A 24,942-nucleotide genomic window follows, 5' to 3' on the forward strand; every position below is an offset into this window, starting at 1 on the left:
GCATATGTTTGCACAGTCTAGATTTCAACACTCAATAGCTAAAAATAGTGTCAGATAGTAAATATTTATCTTTATATTTTAAGAGATGCTGCTAATTGTTTTAACCCTACTGAGTTTATTCTCATGTACACCATGCAAGACTATATTCCATTAAATTTCCAAACTTACTACATAGCGTTAGAAATGCTTTAGTTTTTCCATGAGCACAGAAGACATTGGGCATGATCCTTTGTCATGCCTAAGGCTTCTATCTCCATTGAACTCAGTGAGGCTCATTTTTCAGTAAACATGCATAGCATTGCTGTGAATGTCTCATTAAGATGAAGGGACAAAGCACTGAACAGTACTCAGTGTTTCATCTGGCCCTGAGGAGTCCAGGCAAACGTTTCATGACAGATTGGTGGAGAGTCAAGCCCATTGATCACACCAACAAACAATGTGACTATCAGACTGTAGGGTTTTTCTTTTTTTAACTGTAGTCTTCTAAATCACAAAAGACCACGATGCATAATTTAAGATATCCTCCTTGTCCTCCTCCTTTGAGTCTCTGAACAAAGTGCTTTAACTGTGTTGCTTCCTTTTCCAGACACTACTTGGTTTGATGTGGTCCCGTGTATCTTACCAGCATTTATGAGCTTGCCCTGCACTTCATGCTATTGATGCTGTTGCCTAGTTGTGTGTATGTAAGTAGGCAGGATGACGTCAAAAACCTTTATTTGTGTGAGCTGTTCTTTGGTGATTAATGCAACTATATCCTGCTGCAGCATTACATAAACTGTACTAGTAAGACCCAGCCTTTCAGCTATATTTATCTTGTTTTGAGTGTATTCCAGTGCTGCCATATTTATTCAACACACACATACACAAGCCCTAAAGGTATATAAGCTTTACATTTGTACCTCTGAATGCCTGTACTTGGTGTTGGGCTTGTAAGGCAGGTTAGATTTCTGTCACTGTACTGCCCAACTCAATGCCTCATAGATCTGCTGACTACTTTATTTTGGTGGTGGTGGTGGTGTTACTTCATTGTTTTCATTGTATTTTTTTGTAATTGAACCCATGTACCGACCTAGTGAATGCAAGGCTAAAGGCCAGTTTTAAAATGTTTTATAAAATAATAATAATAATAATATAAACCAATAGTTTCCTCAGCAGAGGTTGGCTCAGGGTGGAGACACCCTGGCTTGTCCCGGAAGATTTCAAAATCCATGTCAAGATCTCATTGTTTCACACAGCTCAGGATTTCATGGCCTTCATTATTATTATTATTATTATTATTATTATTATTATTATTATTATTTGCATTTTTATACTGCCCAATAGCCGAAGCTCCCTCGGCAGTGCACAAAAACTAAAAACATTCGGAGTATAAAACAAACAGTATAAAAACATGATATAAAATACACATTAAAAATAGGGATGTGCTCTGCTTCTAATCGGACCGGCGAATTAGAGGCGGAGCGGGGTGCTTCGCCTCCCCTTAAGGTGGAGGCAAAGAGGATTGGGGGGCCGGCAGAACGTGGTGAAGAGGATCGAGGTGAAGACGGATCCTTCGCCTCGATCCGGAGCTCCGCCGGAAAGGTAAGTGGGGTTTACTGGGCCCTGCCGCTGTCGCCCATGCGGTGACAGCGGCAGGGCCCGGTAACCCCCCTCCTCTCCCTTATCTGCATCCATCAGCGGTCCGCACTTGCGGCCCAGACTTCCTGGTTGAACCGCGGGCTCAATTGAAGAAGCCGACGGACCGCGGACGGAGGCAGGTAAGGCCCCCCTCCCCCTTGGTCCCTTACCGGGCTCTGCCACCGTCGCCGCATGGGCGGTGACGGCGGCAGGGCCCGGTAACCCCCCCGCCCTCCCGGCCTTACCTGGCGCCACTCCCCTCCACTGCAGAGCTCCGATTCTGAGCCGGAGCTCTGCGGCGAAGAGGAGCAGAGTATGGGCGGAGCGGAGCGGGCCGATCCGAAATTTTCAGATCGGCAGAGCGGGGGGGTCCGTGCACACCCCTAATTAAAAGCTGATTAAAAACATACCATACATGATTAAAAACATTAAAACGTCTTTAAAATATGGGTCTGTCTTAGACTATATATGGCCCAATAAATTTGAAAGGGCATACACTTGAGAATGTTTTATTCTAAGCAGGAGGAACCAATGTGTTTCATTTTAGGATTATGTTATAATGGTGACAAATATAGGCAAGTGTTTTGTTTGTTTTCTGGTGTTGCAGTGTTGAATCATAGAATCATAGAATCATAGAATAGCAGAGTTGGAAGGGGCCTACAAGGTCATCGAGTCCAACCCCCTGCTCAATGCAGGAAACCACCCTAAAGCATCCCTGACAGATGGTTGTTGTCATCTGTCAACAGATGACAGATCTGTTGTTGGGTTGTTGGGTTTATTGCATTTTACTGCGCATTTGTAATTTTAGAATTCTGTTTTTAATGGTATTTATCTGTTGTATTTTAATATGGGTTGTTAGTCAATCTTGACTCCTTTCAAGGAACGGTAGGATATAAATATAAATAAACATACAGGTGTCAGCCTTTTGTGATGCTCCATCCTGATTGATAATGTGAACCTAGCTAGTTTCCTAACTTCTCTTGGGTATTTTCCTCTAATTTGCTCCTAGTGTTCCTATTAATGGCATGATCAATCTCCGGGAAGGGAAGTTGGCTTGGGCTATTGACAAGATTGCTTTTAGATGCCCTGTCCTATCTGATAGGGCCAGACCATCTCCAAGTTGGAAGCAATTGAACAGTTAGGACCAGAAGTTTTTTTGGGTAGGGGGTGGGGGGAAGCAAACAAACCTGAAGACTGGGTTAATTGTCAAGTGAGGGTGTGGAAATTTTAATCTAATCTTTTAAATGCAAGATGGCTGAGGGTTTGCTACCACTCCTGACCAAGCCATCCATGTTCCTGGGGCAGAATGCCTGGGACAGAACGTCATGATGTAGCCCATTTCCCAAGGACAGTCTTGGAGGAGAGGGTGAGAAGATGACTGCCCCATTGGTCAGTTTTATTTTCTATCATATTGAAAGGTAGATACAAAAATGTTATTTTTAATGTAAGAGACAACAAACAGGAAGAAGCCATAGGAGCAATAAAGGCATTTGTGAACAGATGCAAGAGTCCAAAGCTATACAGAAATAAATCCTTATAGCAATGGTGAACCTTTGGGAATGGGACAGTTGTAACAGCAAATTTTTAAATGACTTGAGCTTCTGATCTCTCTCTGTGATTGTTTAAAGTTTGGTGGACTGCACTTCACAGATTCAAACAGACTCTGTTTCCAAACACATTTACGCACACACTCAGGCTGTAGCCACTGTCTCCTCAGGCCAGAAGCAGTGTGGGTTGCCCTTAACTACTTCCTGGTTCCTCCAAGCAAGCACAACCCATTCAGGCTGAAGTTCTTTCATATTGGGCTTTTCTACATGAGGCTTTTAACCCACACCTTTACTGAGGCTTCTGTTTCCATATTCTCTGCAAGATGAAGATCGGCACCTTTACACATGTTTCTCTCTCTCTGCCTTTCTATATGTTTCATTACACAACCACAAGGTGACACTGTGTTATAGTGGAATTGTGCAAATACATGAAGATTCTATAATGCCATTCAGAAAAATACCAGCATTCCTTGTTAGGAAAAAGAATAGTGATAATGGTTCCAAAGCACAGGAGAAGCTCTAGAGGATGATGACATTGTGTAAGGGACCTGCAACCTACTACAGTATGTGTGAGGAATCATGGGGCACAATGAAAGCCTCATGTAGAAAGGCTCATTGTTACAGTGATCGCTAACCTGTAATGAAAAACTCCTACAACTCTAACAGAGGTACTTTAAAGCAACTTGTAGCCCTCCAGATGTTTTAGCCTACATATCCCATGATCCCTTGTCATTATTTATGCTGGCTAGGCTGCTGGGATAGGCCAAAATCTCTAGAGGGCCACATGCCACCCAATCTTGCTTTAAAGAGATGTTTTAATGAACTGTCCAAAAGCTTTTCTTATTTGTTTACTTACAACATTTATATACTACTCCATATCTAAAATAGATTCTGCAGCAGTGAACATAGGAATAAAGCAATAAAAAGATTAAAACAGCAAATTAAAATTGTTCAATTTAAAACAGTGGCAGGTCAGTTGAGGAATGCTTCCTGGAAAATAGTTGTTCCTAAAAAAGAGAAGGGGCCACCACAGTAAAGGTTCTTCTCCTGGTGGACTCCAATGTGGAACCACCAAGAGCATGCCCTCTGATGACCTCAATGACCAGGCAGGTTGGTAAGAAGAAGCCACTCTCTTAGGTATCCTGGTCCCAAGTTGTTTAAGGCTTTGTACACTAGTACCAAAACTTTAAACCTGGCTAGGTAGCCAATAGGCAGCCAGTGCAGTTCCCTAACCAAAGGAGTTACGTGCTGAAAAGGGGCAGTTCCTGACAACAGTCAAGCTGCCAGAGCAGCCTAAAGGGCAGCCCCACATAGAGTGCATTGCAGGAATCTAACCTTGAGGTTACTAATGCCTGTACCACTATAGCTTTATATAGATAAAGAATAGCCTTGTTGCAATCCCTGGCAACTCTCTTCGCTGCATTTCTTAGAGATGTTGCTTTCTAAGTATTACTGTGTTGAATTAAATTAACTAAGGGCACAATCTTGTGCATGTTTAAACAAAACAAAACAAGTCCTACAAGTGCCAGCACCTATGTTAAAGGACCTGTCTAGCCCCTCTCCCCCTTGCCAACCTCATATCTTGATTTGCTGAAAGTACAGTTTATTGCAATCAACATATTACTGTGCAGCTGACTACTTTGCAGTTCTACTCAGAAGTAAGCCCTCCTGAGTTCAATGGGACTTGCTTCTTCTAAGCACAAATATGCTTAGGACTGCAGCATGAAAATGACGACCCTTCCATATTTATAAAAAGTGAAACCAGCAACAAAATGTCTCCATGTTGGGTATTCCTGTTCAGTGCTCCAGGCAGCCAGCCATGCCCCCCTCCAGGATATTCCATTTCATTTCCTTCTCCACAGCCACTAAACATGCTCAATCCTCTTTAGTCTTTTTTGGGGGTCCTCTCACCTTAGAGGTTTTTTTTTCTAATGATTTTTTTTATACTTCTGTAAATCTTGGAATTCCCCAGTACCTCTGTCTTGTGCGTGGATAGTGTCACTCTTGCTGCATAAACACTGGCACTCACCTCTGAACATCAGAAATAGAAGGAACAAGAACCTCTCTTCACCACCTTATGTCGCTTGTTAGGATACTGCATGCTGGAGGGCAACTCTTGCATCATCAAATACCTTGATAACCTTTTAAAATTGAGCAATGAAACAACCAGAATCCTTGTAAGCCAGACATCAACAGGAAATGCTAACGTCAAAGGACCATATTGGAAATGTCTTGGGTGTGTGGGAGTCAAAGATAGGTGAGCTGGAACCTGACTCAGTGCGTCACACTAGTCCCCTGTCTCGCTTGACAGTATCACTGCCCATACTCATGCCACAGAATCTCTGCTATAAGTGCTTCCCAGGGAGTGAGTCACTGATTGAATATGACCTTCCATTACTGGCATCCTGGCCTTCTGCAACCTGGCAGATGCATACCTTGTAAATTGTCTTCTCATTGTCTTAGTCCTAGGTAAAAATGAATCTTATTGACCGATGATGTGGGTTTCATGAGTTTTCCAGTTTTCCAGCTTGCCTGACTACTGCTTTAAAGCAATCCTGGAGCAGATTTGAATAGCACCATATCAATAAAATATAATATTATGTAGGTATAATTTCTTCCCAGAAAATGACAAACTTTGCTCCTCACACACACATTTTAACTATCTGTAATGAACAATGAGCCAACACCATTGATTCATAGAATCATAGAATAGTAGAGTTGGAAAGGGCCTACAAGGCCATTGAGTCCACCCCCCTGTTCAATGCAGGAATCCACCTTAAAGCATACCTGACAGATGGCTGTCCAGCTGCCTCTTGAATGCCTCTAGTGTAGGAGAGCCCACGACCTCCCTAGGCAATTGGTTCCATTGTCATACCGCTCTAACAGTCAGGAAGTTTTTCCTGATGTACATCTGGAATTTGAGCCCATTATTCCATGTTCTGCACTCTGGGATGAATGAAAAGAGATCCTTGCCCTCCTCTGTGTGACAAACTTTCAAGTACTTGAAGTGTGCTATCATGTCTCCCCTCAGTCTTCTCTTCTCAAGGCTAAACATGCCCAGTTATTTCAGTCTGTCCTCGCAGGGCAATTCAGCAGTTGGTGTTCAATAAGCTTTACTTTCTGAACCTTGATTGCAAGAGATGATGGATAATGCTAAAAGTTTGTGGGGCCCAACTTCTTAGGGGACTTATTCCAACTTTTAATCCATAGCCCAACAAGAACATTTGATAAGGCTATAGCCACACTGTGAAATACCCCAGGGTCCTTCAGAGAGCCCTGTACCATTCTTTGTACTTGGCACTGCTGGAGGGCAGGGTCACAAGGAAAGCCAATCTTAACTGCCCATCTACATGACCCAGCTTTGTTGTTGGATGTTAACCTTCAATCAACCTGCCACCACCTACTAGATATAGAGTAGTAGGAGATTCTAGTAGCTTGACTTAGAGGCTCAAGGCAGGGGTCAAGGTTGTGGGGGGAGGAGATAATTGTATGCAGAAGTTCCTAGGACAGAGCCACACCAACTATACTTTAAACCAAGGGCAGGCAATGTTTTAGGCCTGTCAGCACACTTGGCAATTTGAGAAAGTGTCCTGGGTGCCAACATAGAATGGCTGCCCTATGAGGTGTGGCAAAGGACAACCTGTTTGAGTTAGGGTGACCATATGAAAAGGAGGACAGGGCTCCTGTATCTTTAATAGTTGCATAGGAAAGGGAATTTCAGCAGTGTTATTTCTATGCATGCTGCACCTGGTGAAATTCTCTTCATCACAACAGTTAAAGCTGCAGGAGCTCTGCCCTATTTTGTATCTGGTCACTCTAATATAGCTCCTGCAGCTTTAACTATTGTGATAGAGATGAAATTTCACCAGGTGCTCCATGCATACAAATGATACCTGCTGAAATTCCCCTTTCAATACAACTATTAAAGATACAGGAGCCCTGTCCTCCTTTCCATATGGTCACCAGAGCTAGAGTATAAGGCAGAAGTGGGGTCTGATACTAAACAACTACTTTAAAGATGCAGTTTTTAGCACCAAAAGAAAGCAATCCCAGATACCAGTAAGAAACTGAGTTAATTTTATTTTTATTTTTAAGTGAGAGGAGTAGGACACCTTGGTGATTGCCAAGAAAGGTGTCCTGGGACACATTTAAACAATTTGATTTATTAACAAAAATGCAAACCATATTAGTGCAATCAATTCAAATAATAAATGTTTTATTTATTTATTACATTTTTATACCGCCCAAGAGCCGAAGCTCTCTGGGCGGTTCACAACAGGTTAAAAACACAAATACAAAATACAGTATAAAAAGCACAACCAGGATAAAACCACGCAGCAAAATTGATATAAGGTTAAAATACAGAGTTACAACAGTATAATTTAAATTGAGTTAAAATTAAGTGTTAAAATACTGAGTGAATAAAAAGGTCTTCAGCTGGCGACGAAAGGAGTACAGAGTAGGCGCCAGGCGGACCTCTCTGGGGAGCTCATTCCACAACCGGGGTGCCACAGCGGAGAAAGCCCTCCACAGCGGAGAAAGTTCTAGATACTAAATTTGCCCTAAATTCTAACTTAGTCAGGTAACGTCTCTAACACGTTACAGAATTGTGGAATTTGGGATCAGTAGTCTTTTTAACTTTCTGGTAGATAGATGCCATGACCTTCACATAGCCTTCCTAGCTAACACCAGTGGAAGACCCTCTGCACAGGAGTTGGTCAAGCATTTCAAGAACTTTCCCTGTGAAACTGAAATTACAGTGGCCTACCCTGCATCACGATATTGGCAGGGATGAACTTAAAATAAACCCCGATTTTCCACTCAGGAAGGAAGGGATGAAGAATTGAGCATTACCACCTATTTAATTGGGTTGAACAACAGTCAAACGTACCATATTTAGGCTTGCAATTTAATCCCTAATTTCCCAACTCTCAGTGACACACACATAATTCACTTTATAAATTCATACGATTGTAAAAATCCAACAAACAGCAATGTCTTCACATGAGCCCGTGTCCCTTGAGCCTCTGCAACCTTGGTTTATGCTCTACAAATTGAGAAGAAATGGCACTTACCTTTTCCAAGCCCTATTCCAAGTGCGTGCAACTTTAAGGCTAAACCCATGTTGCAGAATGAATGAGCAAAGCAGGGGTGAAGGAAGGGGAAGATGAGGAAACATGTAACCCGAGACATTTACTTGAAACAAGCCATTTATATATTTTAAAGGAACAGCTCTGCAAATAATACTGGCTGAATATGAATGTGCAGACATTTTTCCATGGAAAAACATCTGTTCTTGGCAAAGCAGATGTTCCCTCTGGGTTTTCACATATCCTTAATTGGCATTGTTTACTAAAAGTACATAGAGAACAAAGTTTAGGGAAATGAACATAGCTGAAAGTGGTTAGCAAGCTATTGATTTCATTTGTACTTCCCTTTGATCATGGTTATTCAAGGGTTAATGGTGTGAACCTTTTAAAGGAGAAATATCGGCTTGTAGATATTGTAAGTTAAAACACTTTCATGTGCCATAGAAAATGTGTGACTGACAACTCTCGGTGTAAATATATTCACTGCTTATACCAACACCTTTGTTTTACAGGGACGGAATGTCTTGATACTGCGGTTTTTAATGATTTGTGTGCATCAACATGAGCCTAAAAGAAAGTGTCACAGGCCCCACCCTAAAGGTTCTTTTGGCAAATAAATGTTCTTGTTCTAAACAATTTGTACTTGATTATGGGTAAGCTTTCATGCATGCCCAGGAGAATAAACCTGTTCGTTTTTGATGCAGAAAGTATTTTTGATCAAATGCTATTGAACATTTCCCAAACTCCTTAGAAGCAAAATGTTACACACTCACTCACACATCCATACCCATGCCACATTTCCAACTCCTTCATAGTTAGCCTCTCTTCATTAATTTTAATTCACTTGCTTTAGTTAGGAATAGAACCTACTAACATAGGCTGGAATGCATCCTATGCACCCTTCTAAATTATTTAAAGCCAAAAGATTGCATGTTGTGTTTAGATGCTTAATAGAGTAGATATTGGGTCAACACACATTATGCACACCTTTTTCTGTTTTCTTCTTAAAGTTGCCTTAATGCATCCATATCATTATGAGCCATGATCACTGTCAAAACCACACTTCTGAATGAATGGCCACAGCTAATGGTGTAGCTAGGTAGTCTTAGATTCTGGACTTAACAGTCTTTAGATGGCTATATTGTATAGTCATCAAAAGTTGTGAAGCACACTACTAACATTTCTTTCTCCCCATCCCATTATCCCATACTTTTCAACTGCTTCTATCTATCTATTTATTTATTTATTTATTACATTTATATTTTACAGAGCCGAAGCTCTCTGGGTGGTTCACAAAAGTTAAAACAGTAAACATTAAACAGTATACAAAATTTAAAAACCATCAGAAACATAAAAACAACAGTATAAAAACAAGAGTATCCATTTAAAAACAACAGTTCACCCCTCTTGTTCTTTGCAGGAATGCAGTGGCAGGCCAGACTTTCCCCTGGGGATCTGTCACTCAGGCAAAAATCAGTTTCTTAACCAGAAGGTTTTGTCACTGATTTGGTGTGTGGTGTTAAAGATGACAGGTTTTACTAGAAAGTTGGAAGAATTCTTGCTCATTTTTACTTTAAATCCCATCAAACTTGTTTCCTTGGGAGCAACTCCTGAGTCTGAGAACATGCCATTCTCTGAGGTGAAACGGGCAGAATGTTTCTCAAAGACCAGAAAAAGACTTGAATGCTACATAGAAAAACTGGTTGTTCTTATGCAGGGGAGTGAGTTAATATGTGGTCAAATTTGAGAGCTTACAGTGCAATCCTATGCATATTTATTCAGAAGTAAGACAGATTATGTTAATGTGGCTTACTCCCAGGTAAATATGCATAAGATTGTACCCTAAATCAAATTATTAGCAGATATCTTCTTGCAGAGGTAGCTTTCTTCACATTTAGACAGGCAATTTACACACTGCAGGGAGAGCTGGAGTTCTCACAATTTACCTTCCTACTTTTAGTCAAGCAGCTTATGCAAGTTAAATACAAGATGAGTAATTGTTTCCACAAGTTTGTACTGTTTCTGTTGTAGCTTATACGGGAATTTATCTGATATTTGTCCTCAAATGAAACAACAAAAAGAGCTAAAGCTAGTACATGCATACTGCAAGTAAAGATATAGGGATTTTGTAAAAATCCATTCTGTCAGTGTTTTGCGGATTGTCAGGTGCGTTTTGTTCCATCATCTGCTCATTGACAGAACTGTTTTTCCCCCCAATTGTCCACATTTGCACAAACTCACTCTTGCAAAAACAACAACAACACTCTTGCAAAAATGCGCAAATCCCATCTCAAATGCACAAATGCCCCCCCACCCCCGGCCCAAGAGATCTTCACTCAGTGCTTAAATGACATCAAAATTGAAGCTCCTCTTTGCAGAGCATTCACAGTTGAGGGGCCATCACTGAGAAGAGCCTTCCTCTGGTCTCCATCTGCGGTATCTTCAACAGCCAAGACATCTGAAGCTGATTCCCTTCACCCCCTGCATTCCCCCACATTGTCTCGCATTCCGCTCTGGAGGGGCCTCCAGTGCTCCAGAGGGAAAGAAGGATATATGCAAAAATCACCTTCCTCCAGCTTTAGTGGATCTCTGCCAATTGTAAATCTGGAGCCAGTGTGTCTTGCTTTGTCGAAAACGTTAGTGTTTTCCACAGCAGTTGTAACACATGGAACTGCCCTAAACCGACATCAATTTGGATTCAAATCATCATAAATTTAAGGGGTGTGAAATTGTGATGAATATTCTTATCAGCTCTAGACATCTCCTCTAATAACATATATTGCTCGCTCTGCCAGTCTACTTACATATTACAAACTCCTTTAATGAGAGTTTTATTGATTAGTTATCAGCCAGCATGGCAGCACTGGAATTATGGGTTGTTCAGCTGTTAATCTTTATTCTGTGCTCAGCCATGTGAGGGTGATTGCAGGCTTCCTCTTTCAGCAAGCTCCCAGGTCTTAGATCCCATATTGGCAACCATCAGGCCACATATGGCCTTTAAAGGCATCCTATGTGGTCCACCACAGATGCCCATGCTGCCCCCTCCTCCAACCCCTCCTCCCTCCCCCCACCCACCCCACACACAGTGTAGGTGCTGCAATTGTGCTGGGGAGGAAGGCATATGGGTATGATTCTCCACATGCTCTCTGTTTCCCAACACAATCGTGATTCTGACGTTTTATTCTTGCTTAAAACGTACTGATGAGAAAATTAATGACCATCGCTGATGTGTTTCTGTGGTGATGTTTTTGTAAGGCAGCACAGTATGGTCAGGGTTTTGGACATATTAAAAGAGATTGGCAAATCTAGTTAGGTATGTTAAAATTGAGGTGTATCATCACCTCTGGTCTTTCCTGTTTTCTTTAGCAATGCATTACCACTTTCCACTTTAAAAAAATCTCCTTGTCACCTTGGTAACTGGTTACCAAAACTATAAAAATGCTTCTATTGTTTCATATCGAAATGTAAAGGTTTGGTGGCGAGTGTTCTAAATGATGTGGAGTGAACGGTCAGTTTGCAAAGTTTTATGCTTTATTAAATTTAATAATGTTAGATTTGTGTCTTCAGTAGGACTCTGGGACAGTTAAACAACACATATAACTATATCTTATATTCAGCCTAAGTAAATGTGATGGTTCCTCTATAAAACATTGCTTTTGCAATTGATGTGTATAGTGTGACTCTGCAAACGATGGTAGATGCCTTCAGCATTCTGTGAACTATTTTGTTTCAATTAACCAAGGATGCTTGTCTCACCAGTATAGTACTCCAGTGCAAAAGTGCTCATCTACCATGAATGCTTTAGGTCAGGGGCAGGCAATTTTGGACAGTCCTGGAACCAATTTCCAGGCCCTGGAATTCCCCCAGAGGCCTCAGTCCTGCCACCACCTTGCCTGCAGTGGCAGAAATTGCTGTCAAAATTTATCAAGCTAATTTGAAAACAGGCTACATTTGGCTCTTTAGCAGTTTGCTGCTGAATTTCAGAAACAAGCTGTGGATCTATTTTGCTGCTGTACAACTGAATTTTGGTATTGTGGGGGAGGGATTTGCAGAGGGCCACAGGTAACCCACCCTTGCTTTAAGTGATAAACACCAGCAAGGTGGATACCCTTGCCTCCACAAAAATGCCATTTTGTATAGGATTTTATTTTATTTATTTATTTTTAAAAAATTGAAATCTCTATTCCCTCCTTTTGTCCAGAAGTATATATCAAGTGAAGTGGTTTTTTAAAGTGAGTGGCAACAGCATGCCTATTTCCTCCAACTATTGCATGCAGATGAGATATTGCACTAATGTAATGTCAAAGGGACTTATGGGAGTGTTGCACAGTAAAGGTTGTGACAGCACACTTTACTGTACTATTAGGAGCTTTATCACACCAGCGTTATACTGTGCAGTCACTGCGAATTGCATGCAAAGGACTCAGAAGTTTTCCACCTTATAATCTGCTTTGATTGTGAAGTACTCCCATGCATCCTGCCTTAATTGTGCAATAAAGCAAAAAGATTTGCAATGTTTAGCCCCTACATTTTGAGCGTATCTTCCGAGCCGCCGCTGGGGCGCAGGAGCAGGATTTTAAAGAAATGCTTACATCTGCGTAAGCTTTAAAGATAAGGACACCAAAATTAGCACAGTAATAGATATTAGGGAGAGCTTTAAGCATACCAAATTTGAATTGAATTGGGTCATCCGTTGATTTGTTATGGTTTTTTTACATTTCCCCCCTTAAATTCACTTCTGGTATGCAAAGGATCGCTGTCGCCCGGTAGCAAAAAACAGCAACCACGAAAGCTTAGTGCTACGGGGATAATCCGAGGGAAGCAGGTACGTTGGATGAAGCTTGTAGTCTGTCACACATACATACACAATCACCACTCTAATCCTACAAACACAGATCCCAGGCACTATCTATCTCCTCACAAGCCCTATCTATCTCTCCCCTGTGGAAAACTCCACAGGCCCTGTTCCCTGTTCATTCATCACACACCATTTCACGCTCCCCAGTCACTCAGCCAATCATCTCACATATGCAAATACAATATACCCTCTGTCACTCATACCACTCATTCTCTAGATCCACTTACCAGAAAATACCGAGTCATAACATGAATGCATTCATATACATCGATTCATAATATACATGCATGTGACATCATCTCAGGCACCTGCCAAATCTCAACCTGTGGGGCATACTTGGAGGACCTTGTGCCTTTACACTACAGAAATGATATCAACATATCCCTCTGTGTGCTTACAAAGGAGTCCTTCAGGGAATATGCTGTTTGTTTATAACTAAAGTCCCTTTTATTTGAAATGTAGCTTCACAAGGGATCTGTCATCCCTGAAAAGGGGGTGACATGCAACAATCGCAGCCGGTGAGCACTCAAAAGCATGTAAGTAGTTGAGAGTCTGCTACACTTAGGAATATCACACAGTTCTCAAGAGTTTTAGATGACAGGGCAGGAGAAAGGATTTGATATTACCTGAAGCATGCTTTTTGTTCTAACTCTAAATTATAAGACATTGTGGAGCTGGGCCACACAAATGCTTCATCAGTTCTCTGGTGAGGTGGATAGGAGTGATTTAGAGATATGGCATTATTTGGCCTGCAACTGTGTTGGAGAGATAGCAGGGTAAGAAGTTTTGTGTGGGTTTCTCTGCATGCCTCCCCATCCAGTTTATATGTACAGGGATTTCCTTGGCCATTCTAGAGAAGGCCTTATGTCCCTTTGTGGGAGAAATTGATGAAGGACAGTTTAAACAAAATAGTGAGTCACAAGCTTGTGGGAGTGAGGGATTATTAGGAACTGTCAGATCAGTAGGTTGGAAGAAGACTTGCTAGACTGTGTTGAGCCATCAAAGTAGAGATTGAATCAGTTATCAATGCCCATCAAAGGGATGCTTTATGTATGTATATATAGGCTTGTGGAGGGAAAAGATTGGTGGGTTGTCATAGTTAGAACAGAAAACAAATATTAATTTCCTCTTATTAATATTCACATTTTTATAGGCTTTGAATAACTGGATCAAGAGAGGTCTGATGCAGCAGTCCAATGTTTAAAGCACTTGATTGACATGCCAGAAACTGAGTGCAGGGATGTCTTTTGCCTTCCTAAATTCTTACATAAAACAGTGATGATTTCCTCTGTAGCTATTTCACTCCATGTAGCTGCAAGTGGCCATGACTTCCCACATATACAGGAGTGAAAAGCCCATCTTATGTATGATTAGCTGCATGTAGAATTCATATTAATTCCTCCTTTAGTGAATGATTTTTTATTTTACAATTTTGGTAATGCACGAAGATGCACACACACACCCCATTATATATTTGGTAAATGATCTTGAGAAATTTCCTTTTCTCTTATGCCTGTGGTTCCCAATATGCAAAAACAGTAAATAATATGACCTGCCTAGCTAGCAGGATTGTTATGACACTGAGTAAAATCCAGGTTCCAGAAGCTTTGGTGGCTAATGGTGTGTACCCTGCAATTATAGGTCACTGGCATTCTTGTTCAAAGCCTGGTGGGACCTCCATTGGGAGAGGCCATAACACGAGTGTTTTATTGCACACTCGTTACTGGGCACTCACGGATTTTCGCAGGTCCCTCTCATAACGTTGTCTGCCTGCCATGTGCCTCCTACCCCTACTAGCCCTCTTTGCTCCACACACAAAAAACCAGTAAGTCCAACTTATTTTTAAAGACAGAAGTTGCCACAATCTCCTGCTGTGTGCAGGAGAAGCGGCACGATCACATTGTTTACTTCCTCTATCAAAAGAGGAAGTAATGAGGGACAAACATATGGCCGGAGAAGTGACGGTAATCAAACGTGATTTCCCCCCGTGTGATGATGCTCTTAGTGACTGGTTGGTAAAGTGACTGGTTTTGGCTTCCAGTTCACAGACTCCTCAGTCAAAAGGATCTCAGGTAGCAGAACTGGAAAAGATCTCTACATGATGCCTTAGAGAGGACTTCCACGCAGTTCAGACTTCCTCTGTCACAATGACTACAGCAGTTGGGTTGGGTTGGATGGATCAGTCTGTTTCTGGTCCATGTCAGTTTCTCATCTGTTCATTCATAAATCCATCTCAAAAATATATTTTTTGGGGTTTCTGATTTAGGTCAGCACCAAGTCCTTCCCAAGGTGCCTCCAGCCCAGGAGCAGGAGGAGCGCCTTCCCAGACCAATGTGACCAGTAATCGGAGGCTGCAGCAGACACAGGCGCAAGTGAATGAGGTGAGCGGAGCACAAGGCATCTTGCATTTCCTTTGGGGGTTTCATTTGTTAAGTGATATGTCAATCTATTGGCCAGTTTGAATTTGCTGCTCATCTGGAGTGAACAGCCACTGGCTCGGGGCGAATACTCATATGGAGTTCAGAGTTGAGACTTGTCCCAGGGACAATCAGGGAATCCATAGCAGAGAACTCAACACATATGCAAAGCTATAACCCAAGAAAGGGAGCCAAGCCATGGAGCACATGCAAATCATTCATATATATTAAACAATCAAGGAATTAAGTGTGTTAAATTTTAGATAGGGGGAACACTGCACTACGGCTAAGAACTCAAAACACAAGCATAAGCACTTCTATTACTCTTCCTTATACATGGGGGTGGGAATTACCTCGTACAATTTTCATTGTCCTTTTCTGCATGATTCAAAGCAATAAGGGATCAAATAGGCAACACACACACACACACACAAAAGGAAACTACAGTGACACATAGACACCCACTCTCATTTAAGCAGATGTCCTGCTTGTGGTTTTCCTGCAGGCAGCTGGTTGGCCACTGTGTGAACTGAATGGACATTGGTCTGATCCAGCATGGCTCTTCTTAGGTTCAGATGACACAGAGACTTAGGTAACACACACACAAATTGGCCAGAACAAAGTGCAGCCATACCAGGTTTTTCCTGGACAGTCGGAAGTGTGACAATCTCCCCCTGCTACTCTACATAGGTTCTAAGCTTGAATGGAAACAGCAGCAGCAGCGAATCTGCCTCTGTTCTCAGTTTCCTGCAAAACACTATAGCTATCATCATCATTTTATTATGTGGTCATAAGATCCAATAAAAAATACTGTAGCTGATATTGGGAAATGCAATATCCCTGCAATGGAATAATTTCTGTCGGGTAATGCTTCTGGATCTTGCACAATAACACAGAACAACTGACTATTTGCAATGCTAGATTTCTGTGGGGGGTGAGGTCTGAAAAGATCCTTAGACTCCCCAATGTGATATCATACTAAGCAAATCCTTTAGATGGCACTAAACACCCACACCATGGAAATCCATTATAGCATATATAAGTTTCAGAAAAGAAACCATGTTAGTTTGTTCTAGGAACACATAGCAAAAGCAGCAAAGAGTTTCTCCCTCTCTCCCTTCCTCGCCCCCCCTCTCTCTCTCTCTCACACACACACACACATAGAGGCATTGTGGCTTCTTTTCCCTCAGTAATGTCATAAGGTAGTCAAATTTGATTGGGTTTATTTCTTATCACACCACTGTGTTGAGCTATATGCTACCTATCTGATCCCTTACTGCCTAGAATCATGTAGAAAAGGGCAATGAAAATATGATTTGAAGCATCAGGCTGGAAGCAAAGCGGCTCTGAATAGCTATAAACAAAAACGGGGAGAAAATGCATTTGACGCTTTCTGGGGGCAGCGTGTGCCCGCTGAAAATACGATATGTTTGTCAAATGTTTGTGTTTGCCTATAAATATTCAATGTGCTCCTTCTAATCCGGTCCAGTATCAAGGGTAGGCATGGTTGGGCACTTGTTGTGGGCCAATGCCCCAGCAGGGGCACAATGAAAAGAGCTCCCTGGAGTTCTTCCTCCTCTTCACCTGCTTGTACGTCTCTTGCTGTTGCTCAGACAATAGTGGTAATGGGGAGGAGGAGGAGGAGGAGGAGGAGGAGGAGATGCCACTGCCTACTTGCTCACTGGCCTGTCAAGAAAGCAAGTGGTAGCAATAATGAGAAAAAGGATGAGCAGCAATAGCAGCTGGTGACAATGGCAGTGAGAAGGTTCACTGAGAGAAGAGGGCCACGAAGGTTGTCTTGCCCAAGGGCCCTCAAAAACCCCAAACCAGAACTGCTTAAAGTAACCTCAATTGAAACAGGAATGAAGATGGAGATGCAGTCTTGTGAAAGGTACCCTGTTTCATATTTCCCAAGGCAATATGTCTATCTCCGAGAACTCTGAGCCACATCCTTATGTTATCTTCCAGACTCTCAGTGCAGAAATACAAATTTGTTTATAATGTACTACTAACATTGCATTGTCTTCCTACCATTAACTGAGAGCCGGTTTGTGTTAAGGAAATCAGACTCTGACCAGTTGTTGACATTTTAGAAATGCCTTGATTACTTTATGAGCTCTGATTTCCATCTACTCCACAGCCACCCTCCAGAAGTTAACTGCACTAACCTTATCTTGTTTTCTCAGAATCTAGTACCACCAAGGGCAGGGCTGGCTTATTACCCTAGGCATGAAGGGATAATAGGGGAAAGGCAGGGTACAGGCGGGGCGGAGAGCACACAGAAGAACAAGCAGGGTTGCATTGATGAAGAGGATGAGCTCTTGTCAGTTCTCCCCTGCTGGGTATGAGCCCATGGCAAGTGCCCAACTACGCTTTGCCTTGACAACTTAAGCCATGTAAACAACGAATCCCCTATTCAGGGGTTCCCCTCTCATGCATACAACAAATGCACAGAGGAAGAAGTGGGACTGTGCCTGTCAGCCCCATCTCCAACATCACTGCACCCAGCAGCCCCACCCAGGTGACATTTGCACAGTCATGCAACTTCTGAACCCACTTCAGCTCACCTTTTGCATGCTGTGTCAACGCCGAGGGGCATGCATGGCAGGTGTAGCCCTGCTCCCCACCCTCCATACATTCACATGTTGAGTGTGGGACATCAGAGTAGGAGCAGAGTATTTGAAACTCTGAGTATTTCATGCAATTAATGCCAACATTTGACATGAAATAGTCTTCTCCACCCCTCCCCCAAAATAGTTCATTGAGCAAGTTGTGCGCTATCTTGAACTTTAATTATCATGCCTGTATTATTATTTTTCCAAGTGCTAAATGAGTGGATGCTGCTGCAGATTTTAACGAATAGGCTCGCTAATTGGTATGATATTCCAATTTCAGGTGGTAGACATAATGCGAGTCAATGTGGACAAAGTACTAGAAAGAGACCAGAAACTTTCAGACCTTGATAACCGGGCAGATGCTTTGCAAGCTGGCGCCTCGCAATTTGAAACAAGTGCAGCTAAGCTGAAGAGGAAACACTGGTGGAAAAACTGTAAGGTAAAGCTTAACATTGTGCAGCAATATACATTTCATTAGTCAGCTCTAATAAAAATTCTAAGATATTGGGCACGTCTACACCATGCCTATATCCCGGGGTCATCTCCAGGTCATCCCTGTGCATCCACATGATGCACAGGGGATCGTGGGGGCAACCCGGGACTCCCAGGGACATTCCCTGGGATAATTGGGACCGCAGATTTCCCAATACTTCCGCAGTCCCAGGACCATCCAGAGGTGCGTGGCTGGTATGGCTGCTACTCTCGGGTCCTCCCTTCTTCCCCGTGAGTAGCAGGGTTCTTGAAATGGGCACGGAGCTGCGCGGGGGCAGTGCTTTAAGGTCAGTACTGCACCCCTCTGAGGTCTGCGCCCTAGGCAGCTGCCTAGTTGGCCTAATGGTAGCACCTTTCCTCTTGAGGAGCCCTCCTTTGTAATTGAACACTCTTTCTCAGAGGAGCCCTACTGGCTTGCCTCTTGAGGTGACGTGCTCATCTAGCCTCTGCCTCAGAGATGGAACTACCTTCTTCCTGTTGGGACAGACCTGTGGTCATCTCCCCTGAGGCCGCAGGGGACTCCTGACATGGGTGATTCCATGGTGTCATTCATCTGTGGGAGATCTAGCTCCTCAGAGGAGGAAGATTTCTTCAGCTGGAGTTTAACAGACAGCTTGTTCACTTACTGGAAAACAAATGCATGCTATCCGCAGTGTCTAGAGAACTACCTGAGAATCAATTTCCCTCAGCAAGAGCAGAGTCCTTTCGCCTTACTGTCATATTCAATTTAGAGAACACACACACAATTCAATCCCTTTTTGAAAACCCTCTATCTAGAAGATTTAGGCCTTTAAATTAATTTCATCAGTTTCACTACTGCTTAAGCAACCCCCCCTTTTTTTCTTTTTTTTACAATGTAAACAAATACCAGCAATTAAAAGAATGGGAAGCTCAAGGCTTAAACAGAATTAGACATCCCTTTGAAGGTACCCACTCTCTGGTAAACAAATTTCAGCAAAACTAGGCACTCCAAAAGTATGTTTGTTCCAGATCCACTAAATGAAGTATTTTAATACAATGCTAGTCATTACTGTAAAATGCGTGCCTGTATGTGACAGAACAACTGTAGATCTCAATGAACAGTTTTGTAGATATCAATGAAGAGGCAGGTTGATATGGGAGGAGATCAACCATCAGACAATCTGGTCTCAAGCTGGCATATGTTCTAAATTTATACTTGAGAAATAAATCCAAACATATTTATTTATTGCAAACCTACAATATAAATCTGTGAATGTATGGATTATGTAGTGAGCATGACACAGCAGTGAAAAATGATAGTGACCTATGTTCCTTTAGACAACGCTTAATTCACACTTGTAGTCTGGAAAAGCTGAAATATCTGCTCTACAAGAAAACAAACAGCCCCTCTAATAGCACATTTTCTTTCCTTATCTCTCTGTCTAGATGATGATCATCCTTGGTGTAGTATGTGCAGCCATTCTTATCGTAATTATAAGTGAGTAACATGAATTTTCATTTTTACTGACCGCATTTCATTTCATGATTATCAATCAATTGTTGATTGATTGAACAAAGTGTTACCAGGAGTTCTATTGGGAATCCTCAGCACACTCCCAGCCAGTATTTGTATAATGAGAAACACAAACTAATATGTCACACGGAACTGGGAAATAACTTGGTTTTAAAAGCAGCCATTCTATAACTGCTTAATTTTCTCAGTGATAAAGGGGAAATCTTTTTCATGATCAGTAAAACACTGGTTTAATTATACAGACCTCTAATCTTGGCCTTCTTTAAATCAACAACAAAAGTATTTCTGAATCCAGCAACAGCAGGATCAGTCATTAAATTAACTCCCAGTTGCAAAATCTAGACAAAGCCCTTCTGACATCTTGGCAATCATGGATGGTGGAACCTAATACTTTGAAAACTCAGGATAGATGGAAATTTCATCATAACAAGACTTACTGATAGGCCAGCAAGAGATTTATTTCAAAATTACAGTCTTGCACGCAATGTTTATGCTAGCAGCACCTGCTTTTAAGACAGGTGGTTGACATACTTAGCATATGGCATTGCACCTGAAATTGTAGAACTATCTTGTAGAGTACCTTTTATACTGACGGCATAATCCTGTGCATGTTTTACTCAGAGGTGTCACTATGTTCAATGGGCTTACTCCCAAGAAAATGGTACACAGATTTGCACCCTAAAGGTGATATTTTAATAACAATCTGGTTTGGTTCAAAAGGTTAACACTGCCAGCATTTCATCAGCGATGTAGTAACTAGGTTTCCTATGAGCACCCAGGCTTAGACCATTTTTGTTATGTGAAAACTGATTTGTGCCAAAATGTAGCAGCTTTTGGGCAGTGAGAGCATTCCTAGAAGCCTAATCTAGGCTTAATCCAGAGTCTAGTGTGAATCACCTACTTACACATGGATACCCACAGGCATTTTGAAGTTTTGTAGCTGTTTGGATAAGGATAGCTATAATCACAGAAGTAACTCTGGCTGCCATTGTATAAGTGGACAGTTCAAACCCAAGTTTCTCATACAGGATCAGTGGTGAAACCGAACACTATTTGTGTAAACCAAGCCTAAACTGAGTTTCCTTTTACCCCATTTGTCTTTTGTCATTTAGTATACAAAAGACACCAAATTAATATTAAGTGCAATTTAAACACACACACATACACGCACATATATATACACACACACACACCAAAAACGAAGGCACACTTCTTTCTATGGAGTGTATTTTTTTATTGATTGATTGATTGATTTTGCCCTTAAAATAGTAGTTAGGATGTAAGGATAGTAACTAAAGTGGCTGGTCTAACTCCACCAATTCTGTTATACCCGTGGGAGTGACTGCTTACACAATGGGACTTCCACACTTTTAAAAATAACACTGGTAATGTTCATTTCCAAATTGGGACACATGTGCAGAACTCCATTCTGCACACTCCACTGACCTGACATGTTCCGGAAATGAGTGTTTCCACTTGTTTCAGGTAGCCCTGTTGCACAAGGAGTTGCTCCCAGGACTGCATGGGCACAATAGGATACTAGCCTAAGGCTGCAATCCTATGCATATTTAGCCAGAAAAAAAAATCTACAGTTCCTAGCATTCCACAGTCATCCATGCTGGGGAATGCTGGGAGTTGTCAGGCTTTTATCTGTCTAAACATGCATAGGATTGTGCCCTAAGACTCCAGTACCAACACTAGCGTACACACAGAGTTTGCAGATATCCTCTCTGACGTACCCCTATAGATGAGGAGTGAGCACATTTTGGGCACTGATTGTGAAGTTGAGGTGAGTGGGGGATGCTGGTACATGGGAGCACTATTGGTGGGTTTTGATTAGCCAGTCGCCCCTCTTTAATGTGTTTTTCCCCCAGTGCATTTGTTCTCACACCTTTTTAAGCTGGGAGAGGGAAACAGGAAGAACACAGGTGAGATAAACATCAGGGCCAGCCAAAGACATTTTTCCACCTGAAGCAGAAAGACATTATGCCACCAGTACTCTCCTTTCCACATACAGAAACCAATTGAACTGAGTGTTGAATTTTGCTTCAGCACTAGTTCTTCACAGTAGTTGAGGGCAGCAGGCAAGCTAAAGGTGTTACCCTGGAGGAGCGCAAGGGCAGGATGTCCGATCACGAGGCGCAAATGCGACCTCGTATACACATGGCCTCAGTCTCAAGACACAAATAGCCTCATTTTGAGTATTGGGCAAACAACTTTTCTCTCTCTTTCCCTTATCTACACAGTTTGCATGGGAACAAAGTATCTGTGGTGAAAGGGGCCATGGGGGGCTCAAGTTTAGCTCCATCCCCAAAGTCTTACCACTCCCCTCATCCCAACCATTGCCAGGTTCTCCGTGAACCGCCCAGAGAGCTTCGGCTATTGGGCGGTATAAAAATGTAATAAATAAATAAATAAATAAATAAATAAACTGTTGAAGCAGGAGGAGGAGGACTGATGGAGGTTCCTGCCTGATGTAGAACCCCACATCTTCAGGGTTCTAATTCCTGGGTGGAGCCTTCACAAGCACAGGGGGCTCCCTGCTGCAGAACCTATGCTGAACACGGCAATGGTGAGAAAGAACGACACACCTTTGGGGGTGAGGCTGAACATATGACCCTGCTGTTCCTTTCACCACAGACACCCTAATCATGTGAGTAGTATGCAGCAGCCAAATGCCTCTGGAAAGCTTGCCAAACGTGGTGTGAGGGCAACAGAGGTTTCCTGCCTCTGAATATGCATGGCATCCTAGTTAGCAATCATTGCTGATAGGTGGGCCTTCTATTTGCAGACCTAGAGTAGGGGAAGTAAGGTAGGTAAAGCCTAGAGAAGATATAATGGGAGTGGCCCAGCAGTAGGCAGACGGACTGGAAGCAGCACACACACACACACACACACACACCACCGCTTTGGAGGAATCAGCTGCCATTGATATTTCTCCTATACTGAAACAAATGGGATGGTTTTGGAACATAAGGATTGGAGAAGAAGCCATGGTCGCTAAAAACATATGGAGCTCAGTTAAGTATGTGCATGACAGTAAAGACTGTTGAGTGAAATCATGTGAAATTACTTGGACTGGGAATTTTTAGAAGGATCAGGTAGGCATCTGGCAGACATGACTTTGTTATCCTACCTGGCTGCAGGGTGGGTGGGTGATGTATGTTATGCTTAAGGTCCCTTGCAAGGTATGATGACTTATTTACCTAAGTGCTTCTACAGGGGTGGGGAACTTCAGGCCCAGGTGCCAAATTCAGCCCTCCTGGGGTCCCAATCTGGCTCCCAGATGGCCATGGCCCTTCCACAGGCAACTGCCCCCTTCCCGCCCACACACATTTCACAGATCATTTGGTGGTTTCCCCAGCTTTTGTGCAGTTTCCCCCTCATTCTAAAAGGATAACTGCCTCTCTTAAGGCTTAGTTATTGGCAGTAAGAACTTTGAGCTATAATACACTGGGATTTTTGTCTTTTTGCCTTTGGCTTTGTCCTCTTTGCTTTCAGCCCCACTCACAAGAAGCCCCCAAGAGCTTTTTGTTAATTGTATTGGATCCTCAGGTTGAAAATGGTTCCCCACGCCTTGCTACTAGATGTAATGCAGAGCTTGGACAGAGCTGTGAATAAGTGTATTTGCATATTGGATGCACCTGCTCATTTTTCTGGCTACAATATGGAATATTTAGCCCCATCACATCTAGGTCGAAACGTGCGGCTCCCGTCCCTTCTCTGTCGTCACTCCAATGTCACTTTCTGAAAACAGGAAGTAATTAGGCCCATTTAGTCCGGTAGGAGAGAGCAGCAACCGGACTTTTTCTGGGGGGGCGGTGTTGCGGCGCAACGAAGGCCAGAAGGGGTGGAAGATTTGCGAGATGTGGATGATGTCATGTGAGCAATCCCTGAGTGCCCAGTAACAAGCATGTGGTTAAACGCTTGTCGGATGGACCTTAAAAACTGCCTTTCCATTCTTCTTTCTTCCAGTTTATTTCTGCACCTGAAATACTAACGACCAATGGCTTGGCGTGGCTTTGTTCATTCTGACCTGTTTTCTGATAATCCCTCAAATTAGACCTGCTTTTTAATTCCTCATGTCTTGGGGCTGTTAGCCTGCAACAATATGTAAGAATTTGATGTAGTCTGTTTTTGGTATTATGTTGTTCCTATAAGAAACTGTGCCAGCTGAATACTGCCAACTAGTTCCACATGTTGGTCTCTCACTGTGTCTTAAAATCTGCCCACGCTGACCTTCAGAAATTGTCATTCGTGAAAACCATTTAATGTTTTTTCTGAGTTCAATAAGAATGGTCACAGAGCTTGTACATAAAGGGCTGAAACTGAAGTGGGATTAGATATTGGGGCCAATTATTTTCAAAACAAATTGCCTGCTAGAACACAAAATCCATCCATATCAGCGAGGGCTGATCTTCATAAAAGCTGAGCACCCATTAAATAAGCTGAGGTCAAGAACAGCTCCAGATCCACTGGGCACTTTATAAGCGAGTCCGCTTTGATAGTTTCTTAATCAGAAAGGGTGTGACAATCCATCATTAAAATTAGACACTTCAAACAAGGATATAATTGACTCAAGTCTTAGTGAGTAAAATATGTGTCATTCATGACAATGTTAGAACACAGTTTAGAAATGGGAGCTATTTTTGTATTGAAGTTCCACTGAAACGAAGCTCTTGCTCAAGTGTAGCACTATAACATTTTAATTCTTGGTCTGAATAGCACAACACATTGTTTGAACCTTGGAACATTTGGCAAGCAAAGCTCCAATACTGCTATTCCAAATTTCACATGGCTACATTGACCCA

The 24,942-nt window shown here is 42.3% G+C and overlaps 1 protein-coding gene across 1 annotated transcript in view; it reads left to right on the forward strand.

Annotated features, from left to right (window-relative positions):
* LOC134403116 (vesicle-associated membrane protein 2-like) overlaps nt 1-24,161 on the forward strand; it is a 28,738-nt gene extending 4,577 nt beyond the window's left edge. The window contains exons 2-6 of the mRNA XM_063133222.1: nt 13,575-13,630; nt 15,379-15,493; nt 18,425-18,583; nt 20,044-20,095; nt 24,107-24,161. Of these exons, the coding sequence (XP_062989292.1) occupies nt 13,575-13,630; nt 15,379-15,493; nt 18,425-18,583; nt 20,044-20,095; nt 24,107-24,123 (399 nt within the window). The 3' untranslated portion in view covers nt 24,124-24,161. The remainder of the gene's footprint in view (nt 1-13,574; nt 13,631-15,378; nt 15,494-18,424; nt 18,584-20,043; nt 20,096-24,106) is intronic.
* The last annotated feature ends 781 nt before the right edge of the window (nt 24,162-24,942 follow it).

This window comes from Elgaria multicarinata, chromosome 8, assembly GCF_023053635.1.
Source record: "Elgaria multicarinata webbii isolate HBS135686 ecotype San Diego chromosome 8, rElgMul1.1.pri, whole genome shotgun sequence".
Taxonomy (NCBI): domain Eukaryota; kingdom Metazoa; phylum Chordata; class Lepidosauria; order Squamata; family Anguidae; genus Elgaria; species Elgaria multicarinata.